The following is a 23,262-nucleotide window of genomic DNA, read 5'->3' on the forward strand; positions in this document are numbered from 1 at the left end:
TATTTATTTATTTATTTATTTGACAGTGAGAGAGGGAACACAAGCAGGGGGAGAGGCAGAGGGAGATGCAGACTCCCTGCTGAGCAGGGAGTCCAGCGCGGGGCTCGAACACAGGACCCTGGGATCATGACCTGAGCCAAAGGCAGACCCTTAACAACTGAGCCACCCAGGTGCCCCCACTGTTTGCATTTTTGAAAAACAGGAGTCAAACCAAACATTGCACAGCAGTGTGGAGCAAGGATGTGGGAATCAAACACCAGGTCACCACTTACCCACTCTGTGAACTGACATAGCCCCTCACCTATCCAAATCTCAGTCATAAAATGGGGATAGTAACAGTGCCACCTCACAGGATTGTTAGGAGACTCATGACAAAATACATGTAAAAACTTAACAAGCGGCTAGCATATATTAAGTATTAAATAAATATTACTATGAAAGCCATCACTGTTATTGACAGGACAGATGCTTGTTGAACTGAATTGTGGCCCATCCATACAATAGAACACTGTACAGATTTTCAAAAGAATAAGGAAGATTGGTATCAACTGATAAGGAAAGAGTTCCAAGATGTTGAGAAAAAAGCAAATTGTTAAACAAGATTATAGAACAATCCCAGTTATAAATTTTTTTAAATATTTATATAATATAAGGGGAGCCTGGGTGGCTCAGTCAGTTGAGCCTTGGACTCTTGGTTTCCACGAGGGTCATGATCTCAGGGCGTTGAGATCGGCCTGCTATGGGCTCCCTGCTCAGCGGGGAATGTGCTTCCCCGCTCCTTCTCCCTCTCCCTATGCCCCTCCCCCTGCTTGTGCACACCCGCGCTCTCTCTCTCTCTAAAATAAATAAATCTTGGGCGCCTGGGTGGCTCAGTTGGTTAAGCGACTGCCTTCGGCTCAGGTCATGATCCTGGAGTCCCTGGATCGAGTCCCACATCGGGCTCCCTGCTCGGCAGGGAATCTGCTTCTCCCTCTGACCCTCCCCCTCTCATGTGCTCTCTCTCATTCTCTCTCTCTCAAATAAATAAATAAAATCTTTAAAAAAAATAAAAAAATAAATAAATAAAAAAATAAAATAAAATAAATAAATCTTTAAAAAGTTCTATATAATATGTATATATAATTTATACACACACAAATGTGTGTGTGTGTATGTTTATATGTGCATTTCTGGAAAGAATACCCAGAAATGGGGTAATGGGATTGAGGAGAAAAGGGCATATTTACTCTTCACTTCATAATACTTAGAACCATACTTTTTTCCAGTGAGCAAAGTTTTCATTAAAAAAAAAAAGAATAACATTGAAAATTACTTGCTTACTAAGGGAGAAAAAAGGCACCTTGATTAAAAAAGGGGTACTGACGAAAGTTTCCACTGAATTCTAAAATTGGCAGCAGATAGAAAAACCCTGTACACATATTAAAAGAAACAGTCCACTGTGTAAGAACAGAATTTAACTGAGATTCACGGTTATGTTCAATCCTATCAGAGATCTATTAATTACCAGCTTCTGAAAATATCCACCTTATCTGCAAAGTAAAAGCACTGAGACTTTCACCTTCGGTTTCAAATATTGCTTTTTATTTTTAAAGTACTTAAAAACCTACTGAATTTATGTAATATTGACCTAATAGGCAACAGAAGTAATACAATTGATTTTTAAATTTCCATCACCTGGTGTTTCATTTTGATTATGTATTTCATTTTTTAAACTTGGGCTAAAAATAACACTGCAAAAAACTTGAACATCTTTACATCTCAGAGTCTCACTACCACAACACAAAGCAATACAAATTAAAGATCAAAATTCCAACATGAAGCAACTTTTAGAATTTCTAAAGAACAAATTAAAATTACAGCAGGACTTTGCACAATAAAGAGATTTAAAACTCAAAAGAGAACACTACAGCTGAGACTGGCTGAGGGGACAGAAGTTCAGAGGCAAAAGGGACCAAAAAGTAAAAGGGAGGGCGCCTGGGTGGCTCAGATGGTTAAGCGTCTGCCTTCGGCTCAGGTCTTGATCCCAGGGTCCTGGGATTGAGTCCCGCATCGGGCTCTCTGCTCCTTGGGAGCCTGCTTCTCCCTCTGCATCTCTCTCTCTCTGTCTCTCATGAATAAATAAATAAAATCTTTAAAAAAAAAAAGTAAAAGGGATAAGTACTTTGTATCTGACCCATCTTTCTCAAAGTTTTGACTAGCAAAGAGCCTCTTTTTATGATACAGGCTAGCAATACTGAGTGATTTTAAAAGATGAGTATGTCGGGGTGCCTGGCTGGCTCAGTCAGAAGAGCATGCAACTTGATCTCGGGGGTTTTGAGTTCAAGCCCCACTGTTGGGTGTAGAGATAATAAATAAATAAATAAATAAATAAAGTTAAAAAAAAAAAAAGATGAGTATGCCTGTATGTTAAAATGCCAAAACAACATTCATCTCCTTGGCAGTGTCAGAATGATACTCAATGGTCCTGGAAGGCGAACTGCCTGAAAAATCTGTAGTTTGTCTTACCAGTCAGATAAAACAGTAAGACCATCAGCATTCTAAGATTACCAGAACTGTTCATTAGTGAAGGTTGTGAATGCATTTACCAAAGATCTTTACCAGAAGTCCTCTTGATGAGATGGTTTGGGTTGTACAGAAAGGAAAATGGCAAATGAGCCCTCTCCCACTGACTCTCGAAAGATCCCTTCTCCAGATCCTTCTCCTCACAATACCCCCCAAAATGAGAAGCAGACCCTGTAGAAAACAACTGGATTCCCAGCTCATGACATGTGGGCCAAGCCAGTTAAGCAGGAGAGACCCCAATGGCCAGTAGCTCTAACTGCTTCATTAAGATCTCACACTTTTCCTAGTACCAGTGGATGAATCACCATTAGGAACATGATAAAGACCTACATATCTACCTGAATCCAATGACTTCTCACCATCTCCACTGCTACTCCCCTAATCAAGCCCCATATTCTCTGACCTGTCAGGTCTTGCTACATCTGCTGTTGCCCCTGCTTCATTCTCCACCCAGTGGTCACCGGTGTTTTGAAACCACATCAGATCATATCTTTCCTCTGCTTTAAAACCTTCCAAAGGCTTTCCTGCCCCACTTGGAAGAAAATCCAAACTCCTTCCCATGGCACACAGGCCGAGCCTGATAGGTCTCTGCCTCGCCTGGAATCTCATCTAACCCTCTCTTGCCCTTGGACTAACTGCTAGCCCACATGGGCTTTCCTTCCATTCTGGTGACAAGCCAAGCTCACTGTCATCCCAGAGTTTCTGCCTTTGCTGTTCCCTCTGTCAAGAACACTCTTCCCTCCTTCCTCCAAGGCTGGGTCTTCCTCATCATTCAGGTCTCCACTCATGTCACCTCCTCACATCCTATGCAAAGGACACTCCTGCTGCATTCTATATCTGTATGCCCTATTTGATTTCCCTTCACGATCTGAAATTCTTGTTTATTTGCTTCCTTTGCGGTCTGTCCTCCCTTCCTACTATCACCACCAGCCCACCGACTGCATGAGGAGGAACCTCATCTCATGTGCCCCTGCAGCCACACTGCTGGGCACAGTCACCAGAATAAAAAAAATAACTAAAATCTGCTTATGGTAGAAGGTCCAAATGTACAAAAGCTGGGATGACTTGAAAGTTGTCCCTAACGTATTTTCTGACATCATATATTACAGGATTGTGTGTTTATATTCCATTCCAGTATATGTTTAAAAAATAGTAAGGCAAAAATAAATTAAAGCTACTAGATAGATATTTCTCCAGTATGGTATGGTAAAGATCAGAAGTATCAAAAAAAAAAAAAAAAAAAATCAGAAGTATCACAACACTTATGGCATTTGAAAAAGCATGTCCTCCCACACATTGCTGGCAGGAGCATAAAATGACATCTTTTTGGAGAACAATTTGGAATTATCTATGCAAATTACAAATGTACAAGCCCTTTGAGCCTATGTCTTAACTTTCAGGAATTTATCCTATGGGCAAAGGCAAAAATAATGTACACATACAGGATATTCACTAAAGCATTTCTATAGATGAGACAACATAAATGTCCAAAAGCTATGGGACATTCATACAGTGGACTATTATGCAGCTGCATAAAAGAATTTGGTAGCTCTTTATAGACTCATACAGAACAATCTCCATGGCATGTTGGTTAGTTTAAAAAGCCAGTTTCAGGACAGTATTATTGCACTGGTTTTGTTGTTGTGGTTCTGTAAATATATATGATATGCTTGCAAATACATCGAATGTCTCTAAAATGACACACAAAATACAAACAACTTTGGTTACATCTAGGGAAAAGAACTAAATACCCAGGAGATGGAGAAAGGCTTGCTTGTGTAGCTTTTGGACTTTAAACCGTTATTTATATGATTATTAACCCTCAGAACATATCAATTTAAAAGGGTCATATTCCTACACAACAAGCTTTCAAATTATTGATCTGGAAGACCTCTCAAGATTTCTTCCAAACTTGAGATTCTATGCTATTCTAAAATTTCAAAGTTTAATGAGAAAAATGCTATGCTTGTCTTTATTCCTTTTCCACAATCAGTACCTGATAATCATTCTTTGATTTAAAAGACTTTTTTTTCCTCATTTCTAGCACAAGATCCCATCCTCCTCAACTAAGAGTTCCACCAGCTGAAATCCAAGGCCTTACGTCACACAGCTCTTCAATTTATGCAACAGAAGATATATTCCTGGAAGGTTATATTCTAAATTGTAATATATAAAAAATAAATAAATAAATAAATAAATAAATTGTAATATAAACAGTACAATTTATTGTGCCAGAATAATAATTTTTTTCTAAAAGATGCTGTCATAATAAATAGTATAGGAGAATTTAGCTGCCTTCTAGGGCTTTTCGTCTCATCTAGTTTAGGAGCTAGGACATGTTTATGTGAAAAAATAACTATCATGCTAGGAAGGATATTATAGACAGTAAATACATAGTACAAATAAGCAATCCCTCAAGAAATTCAAAGAAAACATCACATCTACTAAGGTAGGCAGGAAAAGCTTCAAAAAAGAAACAATCTGAGTTGGGCTTGATGGATGATCCAATTTCAATAGGCAAGGGACTGCACAGTAAGGAACACTGGAGTGGTTCAGGAACAAGTGAGCAGACCAGTCTGGACAAACGGAGGCTGCAAGTGGTCGGGAGTGTTCCTAGCTCCTGGAAGCCCACGTAATCAGTCCCTGACGCCTGCCTGTATCCTTCCAATGCCCTGGATTAATTATGAGTCTTCCTAATATTTCCCAGAGTGGTCATTTCTTCTCCATTCTAACCACCTCAATACAACCCACACCCTCATTCCCTCCCTCTGCAAAGATCTCCAAACTCATCCTCCTGTTTCCCATCTTCACCATCCCAATTCACAGTACAGAACTCATGACATTTGTTATTTTATATGCATAACCCACTCACCTCAAATGTGCCAACAGCTAACTACTGCCTACAAATAAAATCATTCTCTTTCTCATTCGAGGCCTTCTAACATCTGCTCTCTATCCACCTCTCACTCCATCACTGGACTCACGCTCTCTAATATGCTAATTTCATGCCTATGCCCTTGCTCTTCCTTTTACCTGGAAAATATTCCTTATTATGTTCTCAGGCGGGGCACACATAGTTGTAAAGATTGTGAGCACTACAGTTCATATAAATGACACCCCCCCACCACTGTTGGGCAGTATACAACCTCTGCAACCTTCCAAAGATGACTTGTTTCCATCCTCCTCCTCCTCCACTTTGAAGGCCAAATTGTGTCCCAGAACAACTCAATTGTTGATCAGTTGTGCCTCTGATTCCTGTATCACCAACTTAACACCATTTCTTTATTTAAAAAAAAAAAAGTTACAATATTTGGAATACCAACAGTGCCTTGAACACAGCAGATACTCAAAAAAGATCCTTGCAAATGATGACGGGATAAGTCAAGAAAGGCAGATTGTGGGGGCACCTGGGTGGCTCAGTCAGTTAAGCGTCTGCCTTCGGCTCAGCTCATGATCCCAGGGTCCTGGGATCGAGCCCACATCTGGCTCCCTGCTCAACACGGAGCCTGCTTCTCCCTTTCCCTCTGCTGCTCCCTCTGCTTGTTCTCTCTCTCTCTCTCTCTGTGTCAAATAAATAAATAAAATCTTTTTTAAAAAAGAAAAGAGGGAAAAAAAGAAAGGCAGACTGGGGGGAAACCATAAAGAGCCTTAAAAGCCAAGAAAAAAGTTTTGGCTTTATCTGGTAGATGCCAAATATGGTCAGATGATCAGAATGATGTTTTAAAAAGACTAATTTCAGCAACCACAAGCAAGCAGGGTTTGAGAGACTATTGCCAAAGTGCCAGTGTAGAGGCCCTATCAGCTGGAGGAGGCCTATGGGAGGCTCCCTCTGTGACTTCCAGCCTCCTCAGCTGCTCACCCATCCATCTTATCTGTTTGGGATTACAGAGGTTGGTTTTCATATACCTACACTTGGAGAGTAAACCTTAAAACAGGACCTTTAAGCCAAGAAAAACATGCTTTTGCCTGAAATATCTGGGTATCTAGGAAACAGTTCTGACTTGGATAATTACATGCATATATAAAATACATATACACAAATCAAGCATTCCTCTTCTTCCTTCACTTCTTTTGCAGTCCCAGGAAGTCTAACTCAATTCTCCTGTTTCCTTCACTAATGTAGCTTGAACTTTCACTAACCTTAGAATTCCACAATTACTAGTGAATCATTTCAAGGCGAGTTATGGCTCATTTTCCTATGGTCCTCTAAAAGAATCAAGGGCACTTATGTATTTAGATATATAAATTCATTTCATTGTACTGATGGAATACTAAATAAGTAATTCTTATCTGTAAATCAAAAACTCAGAACATAATACATTAAACAAAATTACTTTACTAATGAATTTCCTTTTAAAGCATTTATTTTGGATTTCATGCCAAGATATCAATATATTAGTAATGGACTCTATGGAACTAGACAATTTTATTTACCTCTTAGATTAAAAAACAATCTTCACTCTCCAAAGGAAGAATATTATGTGTAAGTAATGCACTGCAACCTCAAGACACATAATATCATTGGAAACATGCACATGTCTATCAGGAAAAGATTATCAGGCACAACCTAATTTTAAAAATGAATGGAGGAGGGGCGCCTGGGTGGCTCAGTCGTTAAGCGTCTGCCTTCGGCTCAGGTCATGATCTCCAGGTCCTGGGATCGAGCCCCGCATCAGGCTCCCTGCTCAGTGGGGAGTCTGCTTCTCCCTCTCCCTCCACCTCTCCCCACTGCTCCTACTCTCTCTCTCTCTCTCTCTCTCTGTATCTCTCTGTCTCAAATGAATAAATAAAAAATTCTTAAAAAAAAAAAAATGAATGGAGGAAAAATAAATAAATAAAACCAATAAAAATGAATGGAGGGGGGCCTGTTAAACTATCCAAGGGGCGCCTGGGTGGCTCTGTTGGTTAAGTGTCTGCCTTCGGCTCAGGTCGTGGTATCTCAGTGTTCTGGGATGGAGGCCCACATGGGGTTCCCTGCTCAGCCGAGAATCTGCTTGTCCCTCTCCCTCTGCCTCTCCCCACACTTGTGCTCTCTCTCTTCCTCAAATAAATAAAAAAATGTTTAAGTGAATAAAAAATTTAAAAAACAGCATCAAAAGTAAAACAATATACAATTTTGTGTTTGGGCTCAAAGAGACTGTCTCCCTTGAAATCCAACTTTACTGTTTATTCTTCCTACCAAACATGCAAAATAAACTCACCAGTACTAAAAACAGAAGTATATTATCTCTATCGAAAGGTAAACACGATAGAAGTAAAGATTAAAATATTTTCCTTTCATCCTAATAAACTGAAAAGAAAAAACTATTAACCATACTGTTTCAGGATTTGGGGCAGTTTAAATGTTTCTTCTTTTCCAAGGTAGTGATTTTTTCCCTCCCCATACTGAAGATCCTTCTGAAAGTCACAGTGTGTACCTTTGGTACCAAACGATGGACAGGTGCTTTGCTAACTCCATTGGAAAAGAAAAGAGAAAAGGGCACAGACATCCATTATTTAGAGTCTATCGTTAAGTTAATCTCCTTTAGAATCTAGTAATTCCATTAAAGTACATATTATGCAAAGTGTATACAATGTGTGGCCTGTATATAGTAGGCCATATTTCACCATAACCAACTTCATCTTTTCAAACACCACCAAAAATTGGCAAATAATTCAAGTTGCTCTTAGCCCAAGGTTAAATTGTTGAATACTAACAATAAAAGTTTAGGGACATCTAGTTAACTGGTTTCTATTTGCTCAAAAGTAAACTAAAAGATGGGACGCTTGTTTATCTCTACCTGCCCCTCCCCATGCCTGGCGATTCGCCCTCAAGAGGAGAGCCTACTGTACTGACCCCAGCCGCCTGGTGCCAGGAAAATAGGAGTGGGAAGTGACGGCCAACCCGTCCCCTGGCTGGCCTCGCTGGGCCCGGAACCCGGCCTGGCTCGGCAGCCCGGAGGCAAACAGGACGGAGACGCGACCGACGGACGGAACGGACAGACGCGACAGGACGGACGGGACGGGCAGAGAAGCAGTGCGTCCTACCCGGAGGGCTCCCTCCCAGGGCCGGCGGAGTACCTGCTCCGGTCATCCAGGCTGCGGTTGTCGGCCGCCGCGGCTCGCCAGTCAGGCAGCGTGCTGGCGCACAGCACCACCATGGACACGATCACGAACACGACCGACACGGTGGCCAGGATCTGCGCGGCCAGCGACGACGTAGGCTCCTCGAAGGTCCGCCGCATGCGCTCGAGCCAGCGCCTGGAGTGGGCCGCCTCGGCACCGCCGGGTCGTGCCTCGTCGCGGCCCAGCGCGCCCGGCTCGTCGGCCGAGTAGAAGGTGTAGGTGTCGGACATGCGGTCGTCGAGGCGGCGCTGGCAGCAGTACTCTAGGTGCGCGCCCTCCAGGCCCCAGTAGATCATCTCGTTGTAGAAGGAGAGCTCGCACATCCGCGGCGCGAAGCGCAGCTTGCCGTGGCCGCGCACGTAGAGCAGGATGAAGCCGAAGGCCTCCGAGTGCCGGTCGAAGAAGTACTCGTTGCGCTCGCGGTCGTAGTCGTCGCACACCTCTAGCACGTCGCGCTCCGAGCGGCAGCCGTGCAGCCGGCTCACGCGGCGCAGCGGGAAGTCCTTCAGCAGCTCCCGGGACAGCGAGTACCGGGCGCCGCCCACGTTCAGCACCACCGAGGCCGCCCCGCTGCGCCCGAAGGTCATGGCTGGCCGCCCCGAAGCCCCGAGGCCCGAGGCCGCCGCCGCCGCCACCGCCCCCCACCCCCGGCCGCCGCGCGGGGCCTGGCTGCCGTTGGCCGATGGGGGAGCGCGCCGTCGGGGCCAGCGGGCTGGCGGGCCGGCTCTGGCTGCGGGCTCTGCTCCTGCCCTTCGCTGGCCCGGAGACCCCCCTCGGCTCTAGCGTCCTCGGCGGCCCAGCGTTGCTGCTAGCGACGCTCCCTCGGCGCGGTGGCACCTGCAGGTGGCCGGGGAGTCCCCTCAGGCGCCAACGCTGCGCGCCCACTGGCCGGGAACGAGGCTGTCAGCGCCCGGGGATGCCCCCTGTGAGGCCGGGGTGTCCTTTCAAACGGTGGCGCGGCCCCCCCCGAGGGGCGCGGGCGCCGGGAGGAGGCGCGGGTGCGGGATGGCTCCCCGTCCCCGGCGCTCTCTCTGGCCGCCGCTCCGGCAACCGCCCCGCCGCCGTCCAGAGGCGAGAGGCAAAGTGAGCGGCTTCGGAGGCGGCGGAGAGCCGGCTCCGCGAGGCGGGGGCGGGGCCTCCTCGCGGTTCCCCCTCCTCGCCTCCCAGCTCCGCACGGCTCACCTCCCTCCCCGCGCCGCCCTCCTCTTCCCACCCGCGCCCGCACCTCCCGGGCTCGCTCGGCTGGGATTCCCCGGCGCCCCGCCCTGGACCTCGGGCTCCCCGCCCCGTGACGCCGCCCTCCCCCTCCGCTCCCGCCCGCCGCGGCCAGGAGGGGTCCGCGGGGCGGGGAAGGGAGCAATGGGGAGCCCTGGGGCGGGGGCAAAGCCCCGCGGCCAGGGTGCCTGTTCCCGCGTGCCGCCCCGGGCCATCAGGGGTGACTTGGGCAGCTCCCAAGGGCCCTTTTAACAGCCCCCCAAAGGGAAGCGACCGAAGAGTAAGGAGGGGTGAGGACTGGGGTGCAGGATTTGAGGGGCGGGGACAGACGGCGTTTGGAGAGCTTTTTCCAGAAACTATCCGGAACCCAGCTCGGTTTCTGAGACCGCCCTAAGGGATTTCTCAGAGAAGGCACCCCAGCAATTGCTTTTCTTGCCGACTTGCTTCTCCTCCCGCGGCGCGGAGACCCACGTACCGCGTGCTCCGAAGGCGGCCACACACCCCAGCACCCAGGCTAGGTGTCGCCCTCCCGTCTGTCCTCCCGGGGGGGGGGGGGGGGCATGGAGCGGCCCCAGCCCCTGCTTTCCCGGGCGCGGGTCCTAAAAGGGCGCCTTCGTGTAGCGCGCCTGGACCCCCTCCCGCCGTGACGCTTCCTGTAGAGTGGGTGAAAGCGGGGAGAATCGCTCTGCCACTGGCAAGAACAGAATTTTCCCGTAGCCTTCGTCTGCGTCCTCCTTTTCATTATGTCTTGATTTCCCCGATGCACCCCAGAGCCGACTGCAGCACTGGCTCTCGGAGCTCGAAAAGCCCTTTAAGGCTCCTCGGAGCGAACTGCCCTGAGCTCCGGTCGATGCCCAGGGAGTGGGTTCCGTTGGCAGGGATTATTTTAAACTGCTACCATCAATTCACGCGACATCCGACACCGGCAGCCCAGCCCGTGCGGTGCCCGCCAGAGACGAAACAGGTGAGTTGTAAGGCAAATTATGTTAAATGCAAAACAAATGCTGGAAGGAAAAATAGGGGTGGGGTGGGATGGGATGCGGTCATCTGACCTCAGAGTAACCCAGCTGGTTACTGGGGAGGGTTTTACTTTGCCCTTCACTTTTCATAATTTTGTAGGATTGTCCCGTGCCCACTAGAGGTCACCATAAAGAGTCATTTTGCTTTGATTCTATTGCGGATTCCTAGCTAAAAAGCAGACACCTAAAAATTGAAGTGCTGTCCCTCCTCTCAAAGTAAAATCATTCTGGGTGGTTTCTTAAAGAATGGAAATCTCTATATGTTGTTTATCCCTTGACTTGGATAACTTATCTTAAAAGCACTTAATGTGATTAAAAGCTCAAAAACAAAAGTTGTTTATTTGCAAAGTAGCTACTAAACCAGGAAAACATCCTGAAGGAAATGAGTTTCAAGATAGAATGGAAGGAGGTGATGGTCATGAGCTGGCAGAGAGAAAGAGCAGAAAGCATTCCAAATAGCCGAATCTCAGATGTAAAGGATTAAAGTCTCTAAAGAAAGCTAATGCATTTGCTTGGCTCAGAGGACCCGGATCTCGACAGCAGAATTTAGATTTCAAAGTCTAAGTAACGGGATGCCTGAAGATTTTAATAATAGAAATGGCTTGATGAAAGCTCTAATCAGAAAGATTCTTTTGCCCTTTAGTTTATTCTATGCAGAAGACCATTTTTGCAACGCAGGACTGGGAACCCCACCCCCAAATCTTTGTACATGAGGAAGGGTCAGTTCTTTATTTCTCTCCTTTTTTTTTTTTTTTTGAGAAAGGGTCAGTTTTGAGAAACACTGAGACCAAGGACTCAGCAGGACTTGAAAATGGATTTGTTATTGGATATGAGGATGGAGAAAAGTTTGCAGATGTGAGCAGAGAGAAGAGCCTGGCTTCACACCAGCAAGAGCCAGTTCTTCAGGGAGTTGTTAAAAATACTTTCTAGAAGCATCACAGTAACAGAACACAGAATAACTATTTCGTTGATTATTTGCTCCAACGTTATTATATTTATTTCCTGTGTTCTCTATCTAAAATCCCTTTAAAGTCTGTTGATTAAACCAGTTGAAGAAATATCACATTTTAAATTGAATTTGAGCTTAGAAAACAAATTAATTTGATGATAATTTGTGCCTCCTAGGTATATTTTCATAAATTTCTTAGAGAGATAGTTTAAATAACTTCATTTGTTTCAAGAGTAATATATTTATTTGATTTTAATATCATCAACCACTGCTGCAGTAGCAATACCCAAATCATGTTTTTTTCCCCAAAAAATCATATTCTTACACAAACAGTGAGATGCAGAAATGATTGGCTTGTCTCAATATAATCAGGTTTAGAAAGTATTCTTAAAAACTGTTCTTAGAATTATTAAAAATTCTATTCCTTTGTACTTTGAGAAGATTATGTTGAGAATCATTTCATCTAAATTCTTTTCTGGATTCTGGATGACATTTGGGGCCTTCATATATAAATCTTTAGAATGCATTAAAATTTAAAGGCACCAGGCAGAATTTTAGAATTTGAAAGAACTGAGAGATTTTCTAGTCTCAACTTATCAAGCTTTATTTAGGGAGGAGTAACAAGTTTTCCTTACTGAGATGTGGCTGTAACTTGGGAGAGGTGGTTCGGTTCCCCTTAGCAGCATCATGGTAGAGACTAGGCTGGAACCAAGTTTTCTAGTTCCAGACTCTGGTCCCTCCATCTCCAGGGCAGGCCTTGCTGCCACAACCTTCCATCTGATGTCTTGGCGGCACTCCCGTTCTTTCCTCCCTCTGTGAATCCTGTACTATGCCACCAGGCAGCTCTTCCTTCTGTTCATTCTCATCAAGCCGTTCCCCAGTTCAGAACCTAAAAGGACTGTAAAACTGTAGAATTACAAACTGTCTGTATAATGGAGTCCAAATTGGTTATTAGGGCCCTCCCTAGATTCAGATTCTGGCTGCACAACTTACTCGCTAAGTGACCTGGAACAAATTCTTTGAGCCTCAGTTTTCTCATCCATAGAATGGAGGTAATAAGAAGTATAGCACACGGTGATATGAGGGTTGAATGAGGTGATGCAACAGTGGTATACAGCGCAGTGCATGATCCTGGCAAAATCATACTCCGGGTGTGCTTTCCCTAGCCCAATCAAGCCATGCTCATTCCTGGGTTCTAAATAAATACAAATCAATGCATCTGAAAATGTGACCGATCACAAATAGTAACCTAAATTAACATCAAAAATTCAGTGAAAAGTTGTGACCCTCAGAATGCCGAGTCTGGATGGAACACACATTCTTCCATTACTTTGCATTGTACGACTGGTTGAGCTCAGGGACTCTTGAACACCCTGCCCCAAAGCTTTATAAGTTGAAATACCTTGTGGGCACTATCCATCTTTGCTGCTTACTTATCGACTCTGCTTTAAAAAGCCCTCACTCTTGGGGCACCTGGGTGGCTCAGTCGGTTAGCCGTCCAACTCTTGATTTCAGCTCGGGTCTTGATCTCAGGATCGTGAGTTCAAGCCCCACAGTGGGTTCCACGCTGGGTATGGAGCCTACTTAAAAATAAGTAAATAAATAATAACAAAAATAAAAAGCTCTAACTCTGCTGTTAATTCATATTTCCAAGTGTTTATGGTTAGACCAGCTTATTTCTCAGCATCTGCAAAACCAGTGGATGCTTTAAAAAGTCAGCTTTTTTTTTAAATGGAAACGTAGCCTTCCAATGTCTCTGATTTTATATAAATGAAAGACTCAAATGACTTCACCTACTATGCACAATTACCCAAGTAGAAGGTAAAGCTGCAACTTTTAATAACCTGCCTTCACAACCATCCCACCAAATAGACCCCATTCTTAAGTCAGAAGCCAGCAGAGGGGTCATTCACCCCTATCTGAACACCAATGCCTTTGCCTTATTCTCTGCTCCAGGGCACTTTGTAGTCTTATGAAAGCAAAAGGAACACTATCGTCCTTAAATTTCCAGCTTTGAGAGGGTCACTGTGTAATCATTACAGGGGAGGCAAAATTTTACCTCTAACCTCTTAGGTTTTTCAACTGGGCCTGAGAATTAGGTTGATATGACAGATTAACAGAGAAAGGCATACAAATTTATTTAAGTTTTATGTGACCCAGGAGCCCTCCTGAGGAAATGAAGACTGAAAGAAGTGGCAGAACCTAAATGCTTTTATACTACGTTGAACAAAGAAAGGCAGTTGCAGAAAAGTTACTAAAATATATGGGGAGGCAAAAGGAAGAGAGGAATTCTTTTGACAAAGTCGGCTTGTATGGAATTCTCTCAGCCTCAACTTCTGAGAGATGATAAAAATGGTACTTAACCTCCTGGTATGGGGAGAATATCTTCCATGTGGGGGTTTCATCTCCTGATTTTAGGAAGAAAAGGGGGCAGGGTCAGAGCATCCTTCTTGTACCTGATGTTTCTGTAAGTGCTTTTAGCTCAAAATAATCCTTATGCCAAAGTGGCATATTTTGGGGTGGCATATTCTGCTGCCCTTCATCATTAACAGCAAAAACCTTTGTGGTGCCATTTTCAGAATGGCCCTTCTTTATCCCCAACCCAGCCCTCACTCCCGCGCACTATGTTGGATTGTGCTGTAATGGTCTCTCCTCCCCACCACCACTGTGTCCCTTGCTCCTTACAGTAACTAAGAGCCCTTTCTGTGTGGCACCACAAGCTCAGCTTTCCACAAAAACTTCTTACTGTAACCCTCATTGTCCAGATGAGGAAATGAGGCTTCAAGAGGTTGGACTGGCTCAAGGACCCATAGCTGCTAGGAAGCACTAGACCCAGTACCAAAATCCCAAGTCACGCGAGCTCTCTTGCCTGCCGTGCTGTCTCACCACTGACTCCCCTCTCTACCAAGCATCAAACACCCCTGGGGAGGGAGGAACAAGGTAGGTTAATCCAGAGACAACATTCTGACAGATCTTGAATGGGGGTTATTCTACAAGATAACTAATCTTCAAAAAGTCACTTTCAGGGGCGCCCGGATGGCTCAGTTGGTTAAGCGTCTGCCTTGGGCTCAGGTCATGATCCCAGGGTCCTGGGATGGAGTCCTGCGTTGGGCTCCCTGCTCAGCAGGGAGACTGCTTCTCCCTCTCCCTCTGCTGCTCCCCCTTCTTGTGTGTGTGCTCTGTCTCTCTCTCTCTCTCTGTCAAATAAATAAATCTTCAAGAAAAGTCACTTTCATACCCTAAAATATTTAAGCAAGAGATGATATAATGTCTGATATTTGCTTCAAAACAATCAAGGGCAGGGGCAAGTGGATTGAGGTTGTAGATGAAGCAAGATTAGCTGTGAGTTGATAATTGTTGAAGCTGAGTGATGGGAGTTCCTGATATTAATCTCTCCCTCTTTGTATTTATTTGAAATTGTCCATAATACAAAAATAAAAATTTTAAACTTTGAGCTTCATTTAAGTGTATTTTTTTAAAGATTTATTTATTTGACAGAGAGAGAGAGCGAGAGAGGGAACACAAACGGGGAGTGGGAGAGGGAGAAGCAGGCTTCCCGCGGAGCCGGGAGCCCGATGCGGGGCTCGATCCCAGGACCCTGGGATCATGACCTGAGCCGAAGGCAGATGCTTAACCAACTGAGCCACTCAGGTGCCCCTAAGCTTATTTCTGAATGTTGACAATTACTCCTTCAGACCGGACCAGAATGCACTTTTTCACAATGCCTGTCATAAAGAGGCCCTCTCGTTTCTCCAGAGTATAAAAAAGCTCAGCACACATTTGACCATGTCTATTAAAATTTTAAATGTACACACCTAGTGGTCCCGCAATTTTAACATCAGGAATTTATCCTACAAATAAATTTACATATTTCATAAAGATGTACATTTAAGGATCATTGCATTGTTTTCAAACTTGCAAAATTCTAGAAATCTAAATGTCCATAATTAAGGAACTGATCATTTAAATAATAGAGCATATACAGGTTCATACAGAACCATTTCTAAGTCAGGGCCCCTGGCTGGCTCAGTCCTACAGCTCTGGGTCTCAGGGTTGTGAGTTTGAACCCCACGTTGGGTGTAGAGCTTACTTAAAAATAAAAATCTTTAAAAAAAAGTTACTAAGTCAAATTGCTAAACAAAGTCTAGGTCCTGCACTATGGGTTAAATTATTCCTTCTTTATATGTAAGATACATGGATATAAATACAGATAGATGATAAGGCTTCTGAAAAGATACATAAAATACAGTTATGGGTGATTCTTTCCTGCTCAAGGAACTGGGAAGGTTAGAGTAAATATGAGACCTATTTGTTATTGGTTATAACCTTTTGTCTTTTTTTTTTTTTTAACTGAGTTCAAGGATTATGTTTATAGTTTAAAAAAAATTTGTTAAAAAAAATCTCAGCACATAGCCTCCTACCAAATTCTCTTTTCCCTCAGGCCAGTTCTTGCTGTGTCCTGCCTCCTCTGCTCAGTTACATCTGGGGTCATGCACCTGCTGCTCCCTCTGCCTGGAACACTCTGACCCAGAGCATTATGTGGCTGACTTGTTGTTTCTCAAGTCTCAGTTCAAAGGTCACTTCCTTGGAGAGGCCTTCCCTGACCACCCATGCTAGCATATCAACCTACTTTTTTATTCCGTTATCACTATAAAAAAAAAAAATCATCTTGTTCATTCACCTGTTACTTGTTTATCATCTGTCTCCGCCACCAGACTCTGCTCACTCCCTCTGAGAATGGGAAGCCTGGGACTGGTTCACAGCAATGTCCCCAGCATCTAGAACAGTACCAGGCTCCTTGTTGAAGCTCAATAACTATTTATTGAGTGAGGGAATTAATGACTATTACTGTCGGTTAAAATAGTGTTCTAAATAGAGTACTAAACTGGAAGTATCCATGTATAGGTAAGAGTGAAGTTAGAAATGACCAACTTGAGGGCGCCTGGGTGACTCAGTCGTCAGGCGTCTGCCTTTGGCTCGGGTCATGATCCCGGGGTCCTGGGATCGGGTCCTGCATCGGGCTCCCTGCTCAGTGGGAAGCCTGCTTCTCCCTCTCCCACTCCCGCTGCTTGTGTTCCTGCTCTCACTATCTCTGTCTCTGTCAAATAAATAAATAAAATCTTTAAAAAAAAAAAAAAAGAAATGACCAACTTGAAAAACCCAGGCTCTTTCTGAAAAACCACTTCAATTTTGTTAAATGGTTGGCATACTGGCAGAGAAGATCTTGGCCCGGTTTTCCCTGGACCTATAGTGTATGCCAGCTTCCTAGCATTTAAAAACACTGCAGAAGCCCTACTCATTTAGCAGGCCCCAACCCTGGGTCAGGCCCCAGCCCCGGAGTCCTTCCCCAGCAGGTACTTTCGTTAGAAAAATTCTTGGAATCGGCTCTACTTGTGTCCAGATGCCATCATCCACTGGTACCTGTCCCTAGAGGAAGGAGATATTGTGGAATCAGACCAGAGGCTTCAAGAAAAAAAAAAAAAAAAAAAAGGCCACGATTGAATTAAATACTTCAAAATTGTTACCAAAAAAATAAAACTGTCCAGAAAGGATTGGATGTGGATCCAGGAGGTTCTATGTGTCTTGGCTCAGGGAACTATAGAAAATATGGAAAGAAATGTAAAAGGCTATTGCCCTGATGGTAGACTGACATTTCAGAGACCCCACTGGCGGATTGGATGGTCCAGATCAGCAAGAGAAGCTTTCCAGCAAAGCAGGCTTTGAGCCCAGACAGGAAGGACGTGGGAGAGCCAAGCAGAGAAAGAGGGATTCCCCCACTCTGCCCCTTACCACATCACAGGGCATATTTATACAGCCCAAGAAAGGATTATACACACAAGAAAAATCAAAGACGTTTTCAAAATGAATGAAAATTCCCCGCTGTGTTTTATCCATTCTGCAAAGAAGAGGTCTGCCTTTATGAACATTAATGAACCAAAATTAACTAGTTTAGGAGTCTGCTTTGAAAAACACCTGCTGTTCTTACCCTTCTGTCCCTGTAACAATCTTATTTCCCTGACCCACAATCCCAGCCCTCCTCCCCCTTATGCCCAGTGCTATTATTTCTCCCTCAGAGGAAAGATTGGGGCTGGGGTTGACTGAAACGAAGCGTATGGTATTCCTGGAAATGATCTTCTCATTGTAGATGCAACCAAAATAGCATTGGCTCTACGCTTAATAATTGATACACTCTTCAACAGCAATTGCATTTTTCTCTAAGGTACAGGATTTAAAATACGGAGTATTTTTCTCCAGTTCTTACTTGGAGATAAAAATCATCCAATTCTGGTTTGTGTGATCCCATACCGTTCTATGGCAAAACCCCAGCCTCGTTTATCCCTGAGGCACATGTTCTCACAGGTGAGCAAAAAGTGTGCTTTTAGTGGAAAGCTGCAAAATACAGCAATCTGGAAGATTTACAGTTTTTAAAGGAGGTTTAGAGCAGATGCAATTAGGTTGGTATAAGCCTGTCCAAGGCCTGGGTCAGAGAACAGAGGCTATGGCTCAGCAAAAAATGTTAAAATGAATGGCCAGCTATAACGCCACGTGGCCAAGTGACATCAGATCCTATCTTCAGATAGGCTCTTCCTATGCCTGCAAGGGAACTTGCCCTCTGCTTAACATTTGCTAGTACTTCCAGTCTTCCAAGGAGGATTTTTCCTTTCCAGAGGAAAGTAATCACAAATAAAAATCTATGTAGCAAAGGAATACTGAGAAGCTTTTCTTTTCTTTTTTTTTTTTTTAAGATTTTATTTATTTATTTGAAAGAGAGAATGAGAGAGAGAAAGCATGAGAGGGGGGAGGGTCAGAGGGAGAAGCAGACTCCCTGCTGAGCAGGGAGCCTGATGCAGGACTCGATCCCGGGACTCCAGGATCATGACCTGAGCCGAAGGCAGTCGCTTAACCAACTGAGCCACCCAGGCGCCCCTGAGAATCTTTTCATACCCTTCCACTAGCTTCTATTGTGATGGATGAAACTGCAGGAACAATTAGAGTAAATGTAAGTGTAAATCTCCAAAGAAAGAAGAAAATAGGCTTACCAAGTTTCCTTTGACGATGCCAAGGCATTCTCTCCTCTAGATGTAGTGTGTATTTAACTTAGTGTCAAGGGATTAGCAAAACGCTCAATGACTGTACCAGTGGTCTATCTCAACAGCGACAGATACTTACAGAAAGGGAGAAAATGCGAGTTTAACTTCCATTGAATCAGCATTAGTCAGGACTTTCAATTTCCAGTTCACTGTGATTTCTCCCTAGTAACCAAGTCAAGAGCGATATTTATATACTATATAGATTAAATATTGCTGAGACATCCCCTTACTTCTAGGACCCTCAAGGAAACCAGTTTGAATGGTGCCCCTCAATCAATTCTCCCAAACTGTGAAAATGCAAGGTATACAAGTAACATTGCGATTTCATTTGATTTAGTCACCATGGGATCCCCTAGAGGAATGTTCACTCTGCCCTCACTTCTAACCTGCTAAATAATCAACTAGGCACATAGGAGAGACTGGCGTCTCCAGTTACTCCCCTCAGGGGGCACCCCATTTTATCTCTGCCTTAGCAAGTACCTTGGTAGATATTTAAGGTATTTTTTAGATGTTAAACTGTAGTGATTTATATGGCAAAAACCAATTCAGGTCAGAGGGATTTTAAAGACAAAATGAGGACTACTTGGAATACCAGGTCCCTGTACAGAATTTGACTGAGAAAGGATTTTGCAGTCATTTTTTTTTTTTTTTAAAGATTTTATTTATTTATTTGACAGAGAGAGACACAGCGAGAGAGGGAACACAAGCAGGGGGAGTGGGAGAGGGAGAAGCAGGCTTCCCGCGGAGCAGGGAGCCCGATGCGGGGCTCGATCCCAGGATCCTGGGACCATGACCTGAGCCGAAGGCAGACGCTTAACGACTGAGCCACCCAGGCGCCCCAGGATTTTGCAGTCATTGAGCTTCAGTAGGTCAATCTTCTTGGTTTAATAGGCATCCTTAGAACTGAACATTTCAGAGGCTAAGAAGAGAACCTTCCTGAAGATCACTAGGAGGCCTAGAAGGGAAAGAGCAGTGACCACACACTGGAAAAGCTACGGGCTCTAAGTTAAGGAGGCAGTGGCCTCCGGAGCCCCTAGTCAAAGCTAACACTGCACCTAAAGCTGTCAAGGGACCTAACTCCATGAAAGAGTATAACCAGACTTATCAGGACCCTCAGGAATGTTCTTTGGATAGCCATATTGGATAGAGAAAAGAGTAGAACTTCCAGGGCAAATAAAGAGGGACCACCCCCTCCCAAAAAAAAAAAAAAAAGGAAAAGAAGAAAAGAAGGGATATTTGGAAAGTTAGGCCTAGCTAACTTGAAGGCCAGACCATGAGTGCTGGAATCAGTAAGCTGGGAATCAGGGAGAATCTGAGAGGGCCAGAGAAGTGCCAGGACAGCCAGGCTTCCCAGGCTGGTCTGAGAGGCAAATGGGAGCTCATTCCCAGGAAGGCCAGGGAAAGAGCTCAGACTCCCATCAGACCAGCAATGCTGGCCTCCTCCCTCCCCCTCTCAGGTTGATTGATAGAAGTGAGGGTTTGAAGAATCCCAGATCTGCAATAATGAAAGTTGGGCAAATCATGGTTATCTCAGGACAAGAAAATTGTGCTGTTAGCTCACCATTTTTATGCTGTTTGTAAAAAATCTGTACTTTCACATTTTCATTTATATATGCATGTGTGTGTTTATTTTGAAAGCTCTTTCTGAAAAAGTTTGGTTTGTGTTTGTTAAACTGAAGGGAAAGGGATTTGGGGCCATATTTGGGTTTCAGGGTAGTAGCCACAGAGATAAATTATTAAAAAAAAAAACCATAAATATTGCTCCCTCTTTCTTTGATCCAGGCTTTTTACTTTTTTATTTTTATTTTTTTAAAAGATTTTATTTATTTATTTGAGAGAGACACGGTGAGAGAGGGAACACAAGCAGGGGGAGTGGGAGAGGGAGAAGCAGGCCTCCCGCCGAGCAGGGAGCCCGATGTGGGGCTCGATCCCAGGACCCTGGGATCATGACCTGAGCCGAAGGCAGATGCTTAATGGCTGAGCCACCCGGGCACCCACAGGCTTTTTATTAAGCTCAAAAAATGGACGCGTGTTCATGAAACTCAAGCCTTTTCAGGTTTAGGGTCCCAACTCAACCTAGCTCCCTGGGTGTCCAGCTGACTCCCTCTCTCCTTCCCCAACAATGGTTTTATAGAATTCTAATTTTTACAGGCTTACAAACTCAAGGCAAATGTTATAGTTTTATTTTGCAAAATGGCAATCAATACCCTTAGATTAGGAAGGAAGGAAATGGCTGCAGGACCTTAAGTCTAGACTTGAAACAGTAAATGTGACTGAGGAATCTAGCGGTGACAACCCATGGACATTAGTCCAAACAGCCATTTAAGCACCTTTAAATGTAGAGAGAAAGCAGAAGAGAGAATGCATATCAAAGTCTACAAAGAAATTAGGAAGCCATAATGGAAACCAAAGTAGGCCTTTGCAAAAGTATACCACACTTTATCTTAGGTGAGGAAATAATAAAAGTTGAAAATACAGTTGAGTTGAGCACACCCAGTGCCCAGATCTTTGTTTCTTTCTTTCTTTCTTTTTTTTTTTTTAATTTAAAGATTTTATTTATTTGTCACAGAGAGAGAGAGAGCACAAGCAAGGGGAGTGGCAGGCAGATAGAGAAGCAGGCTCGATGTGGGGCTCCATCCCAGGACCCTGGGATCATGACCCGAGATGAAGGCAGATGCCTAACCGACTGAGCCACCCAGACGTCCCCAGATCTTGGTTTCTAATACCATTCTCTAGTAAAAGGAACCAAGGCTCCTTGGAGGAATGTCTGAGTCTAGGACCAGGCAAGAAATATACACAATGAACTTGGAGTATCTTGTAGTGTCAGAAAGTTAGCAAGTGCTAATAAAACAAAACCACCGCCATGATGTCAGTATGTCAAACCGACAGAAGTCACCTAAAAGGGTTTCCAGTGGTGAAAACTGGAACGATTTGAGCAAAATGGTCAACCTCACCAATGATACCATGTTAATAGTAAGCACCTTTTGATACGATATGAGGTAATGAGAATGGCACTTTACCTCTCTGGTCTTTTTCCCCCAATCTTCCCCAACCTGGCTCTTCTTCTGCCTGGACTTTCTACTCTAACATCCCAGCTTCTTAGCTCTGGCCTCAAGTCCGTGACTTTGATAAACACCTCACTCCTCTGTCCTGGCATCTCCTAGAACTGACAAACCCCTTGCTGGCATCGTATCTCTGAGAGTTCCTGTGGTAGGCAGCCTGTAAGATGACCCCCAGTGGTTTCCTGGATAATCACCTCCCCTTGCGCATGGACTGGACCAAGTCACTCACTTCTAACAAATAAAACACAGCAAAGGTGATACGATGCCATTTTCAAGATTAGGTTACAAAAAGCCTGCAGCTTCCATCTTGGGCATTCTCTCTAGCTCTCTTGTTTGCTCACTCTGAGGGAAGCCAGCTGCCATGTTGTGAGCTGCTCTGCAGAGAGTCACATATGGCAAGGAGATGATGTCTGTGGTCAACAAATAGTCAGAGAGGACCCAGGCCTGCCCACAACCACATGAGTGAACTTGGAGGCAGATCCTACCCCTGAGCCTTGGGATGACTGCAACCCCACCCGGCAAACTGACTGCAGCCTTGTGAGAGATCCTGAACCAGAGATACCCAGCAAAGCTGTGCCCAGATTCCTGACGACAGAAACAGATAATAAATGCTGTTTTATCTTGCTAAGTGTTAGGGTAATCTGTTACACAGCAATCAATAACCAATAAACCTCCTAAACCCTTGTACCACCTTCGTGGGTAACTCAAACTGGGTGAACCCAATGTCCCACTTGGAAACCAGGTATCATTATGCAGGGAGATGAATGAGAGTTCAAAAGGAATGAATGGTGCTCAAGAGTAGGCAGAACCCTTTCCTTCTCATTAATTCAAGCCAGTTTGGGAGTCCCTTTGTCAGACTGGCTAATCTAGGCTGGCTAGTTGCCAAATAGTTGTATCTGATTCCTTCTAAGGCAGCTGAGTCAAGCTGTCCAAGTTCTCATGCAAATAATTTCCTAATCTTTCCAGCTGTGTGATAGAAGCTGACTGAGCAGTCTTCCTAATTTTAGACCCGAATGGGGAGACAGAGAGACAGTTAACAACCATCCTCCCTTCCTCACTTTGACATGCGAGAGGATCATGCGGGGTTACTCACTGCAGAATGTAAGGTATCTGTGTCTCCAGTTTGTGTCAAGAGCATAGTCAGAGTGCAGTGGCATATCCAGGAAGGTTGGGACAGGTGAGTTGTGGCTCTTGCTATGGGGTTTGCTCTGGAATAATGTTGTTCTTTCCACCCACTTTCAGGTGGTCAGCCTCTCTGG

General features: G+C 44.5%; 2 protein-coding genes across 3 annotated transcripts in view; one reads left to right on the plus strand and one right to left on the minus strand.

Annotated features, from left to right (window-relative positions):
* Positions 1–9,290, minus strand: part of KCNG3 (potassium voltage-gated channel modifier subfamily G member 3) — a 44,095-nt gene extending 34,805 nt beyond the window's left edge. Inside the window, exon 1 of one of the 2 annotated variants that reach the window (XM_032410396.1) lies at positions 8,623–9,290. In XM_032410396.1, the coding sequence (XP_032266287.1) occupies positions 8,623–9,254 (632 nt within the window). In that variant the 5' untranslated portion in view covers positions 9,255–9,290. Of the gene's footprint in view, positions 1–8,589 lie in introns of both variants that reach the window. The other variant, XM_032410395.1, reaches the window with a different exon arrangement.
* A 682-nt stretch (positions 9,291–9,972) lies between these two features.
* The window catches only part of MTA3 (metastasis associated 1 family member 3), a 236,587-nt gene continuing 223,297 nt past the window's right edge, over positions 9,973–23,262 (plus strand). Inside the window, exon 1 of the mRNA XM_032410402.1 lies at positions 9,973–10,846. The gene's annotated coding sequence lies outside the window, so the exon portion shown is untranslated. The remainder of the gene's footprint in view (positions 10,847–23,262) is intronic.

This window comes from Phoca vitulina, unplaced genomic scaffold (genome assembly GCF_004348235.1).
Source record: "Phoca vitulina isolate PV1807 unplaced genomic scaffold, GSC_HSeal_1.0 scaffold12, whole genome shotgun sequence".
NCBI lineage: Eukaryota > Metazoa > Chordata > Mammalia > Carnivora > Phocidae > Phoca > Phoca vitulina.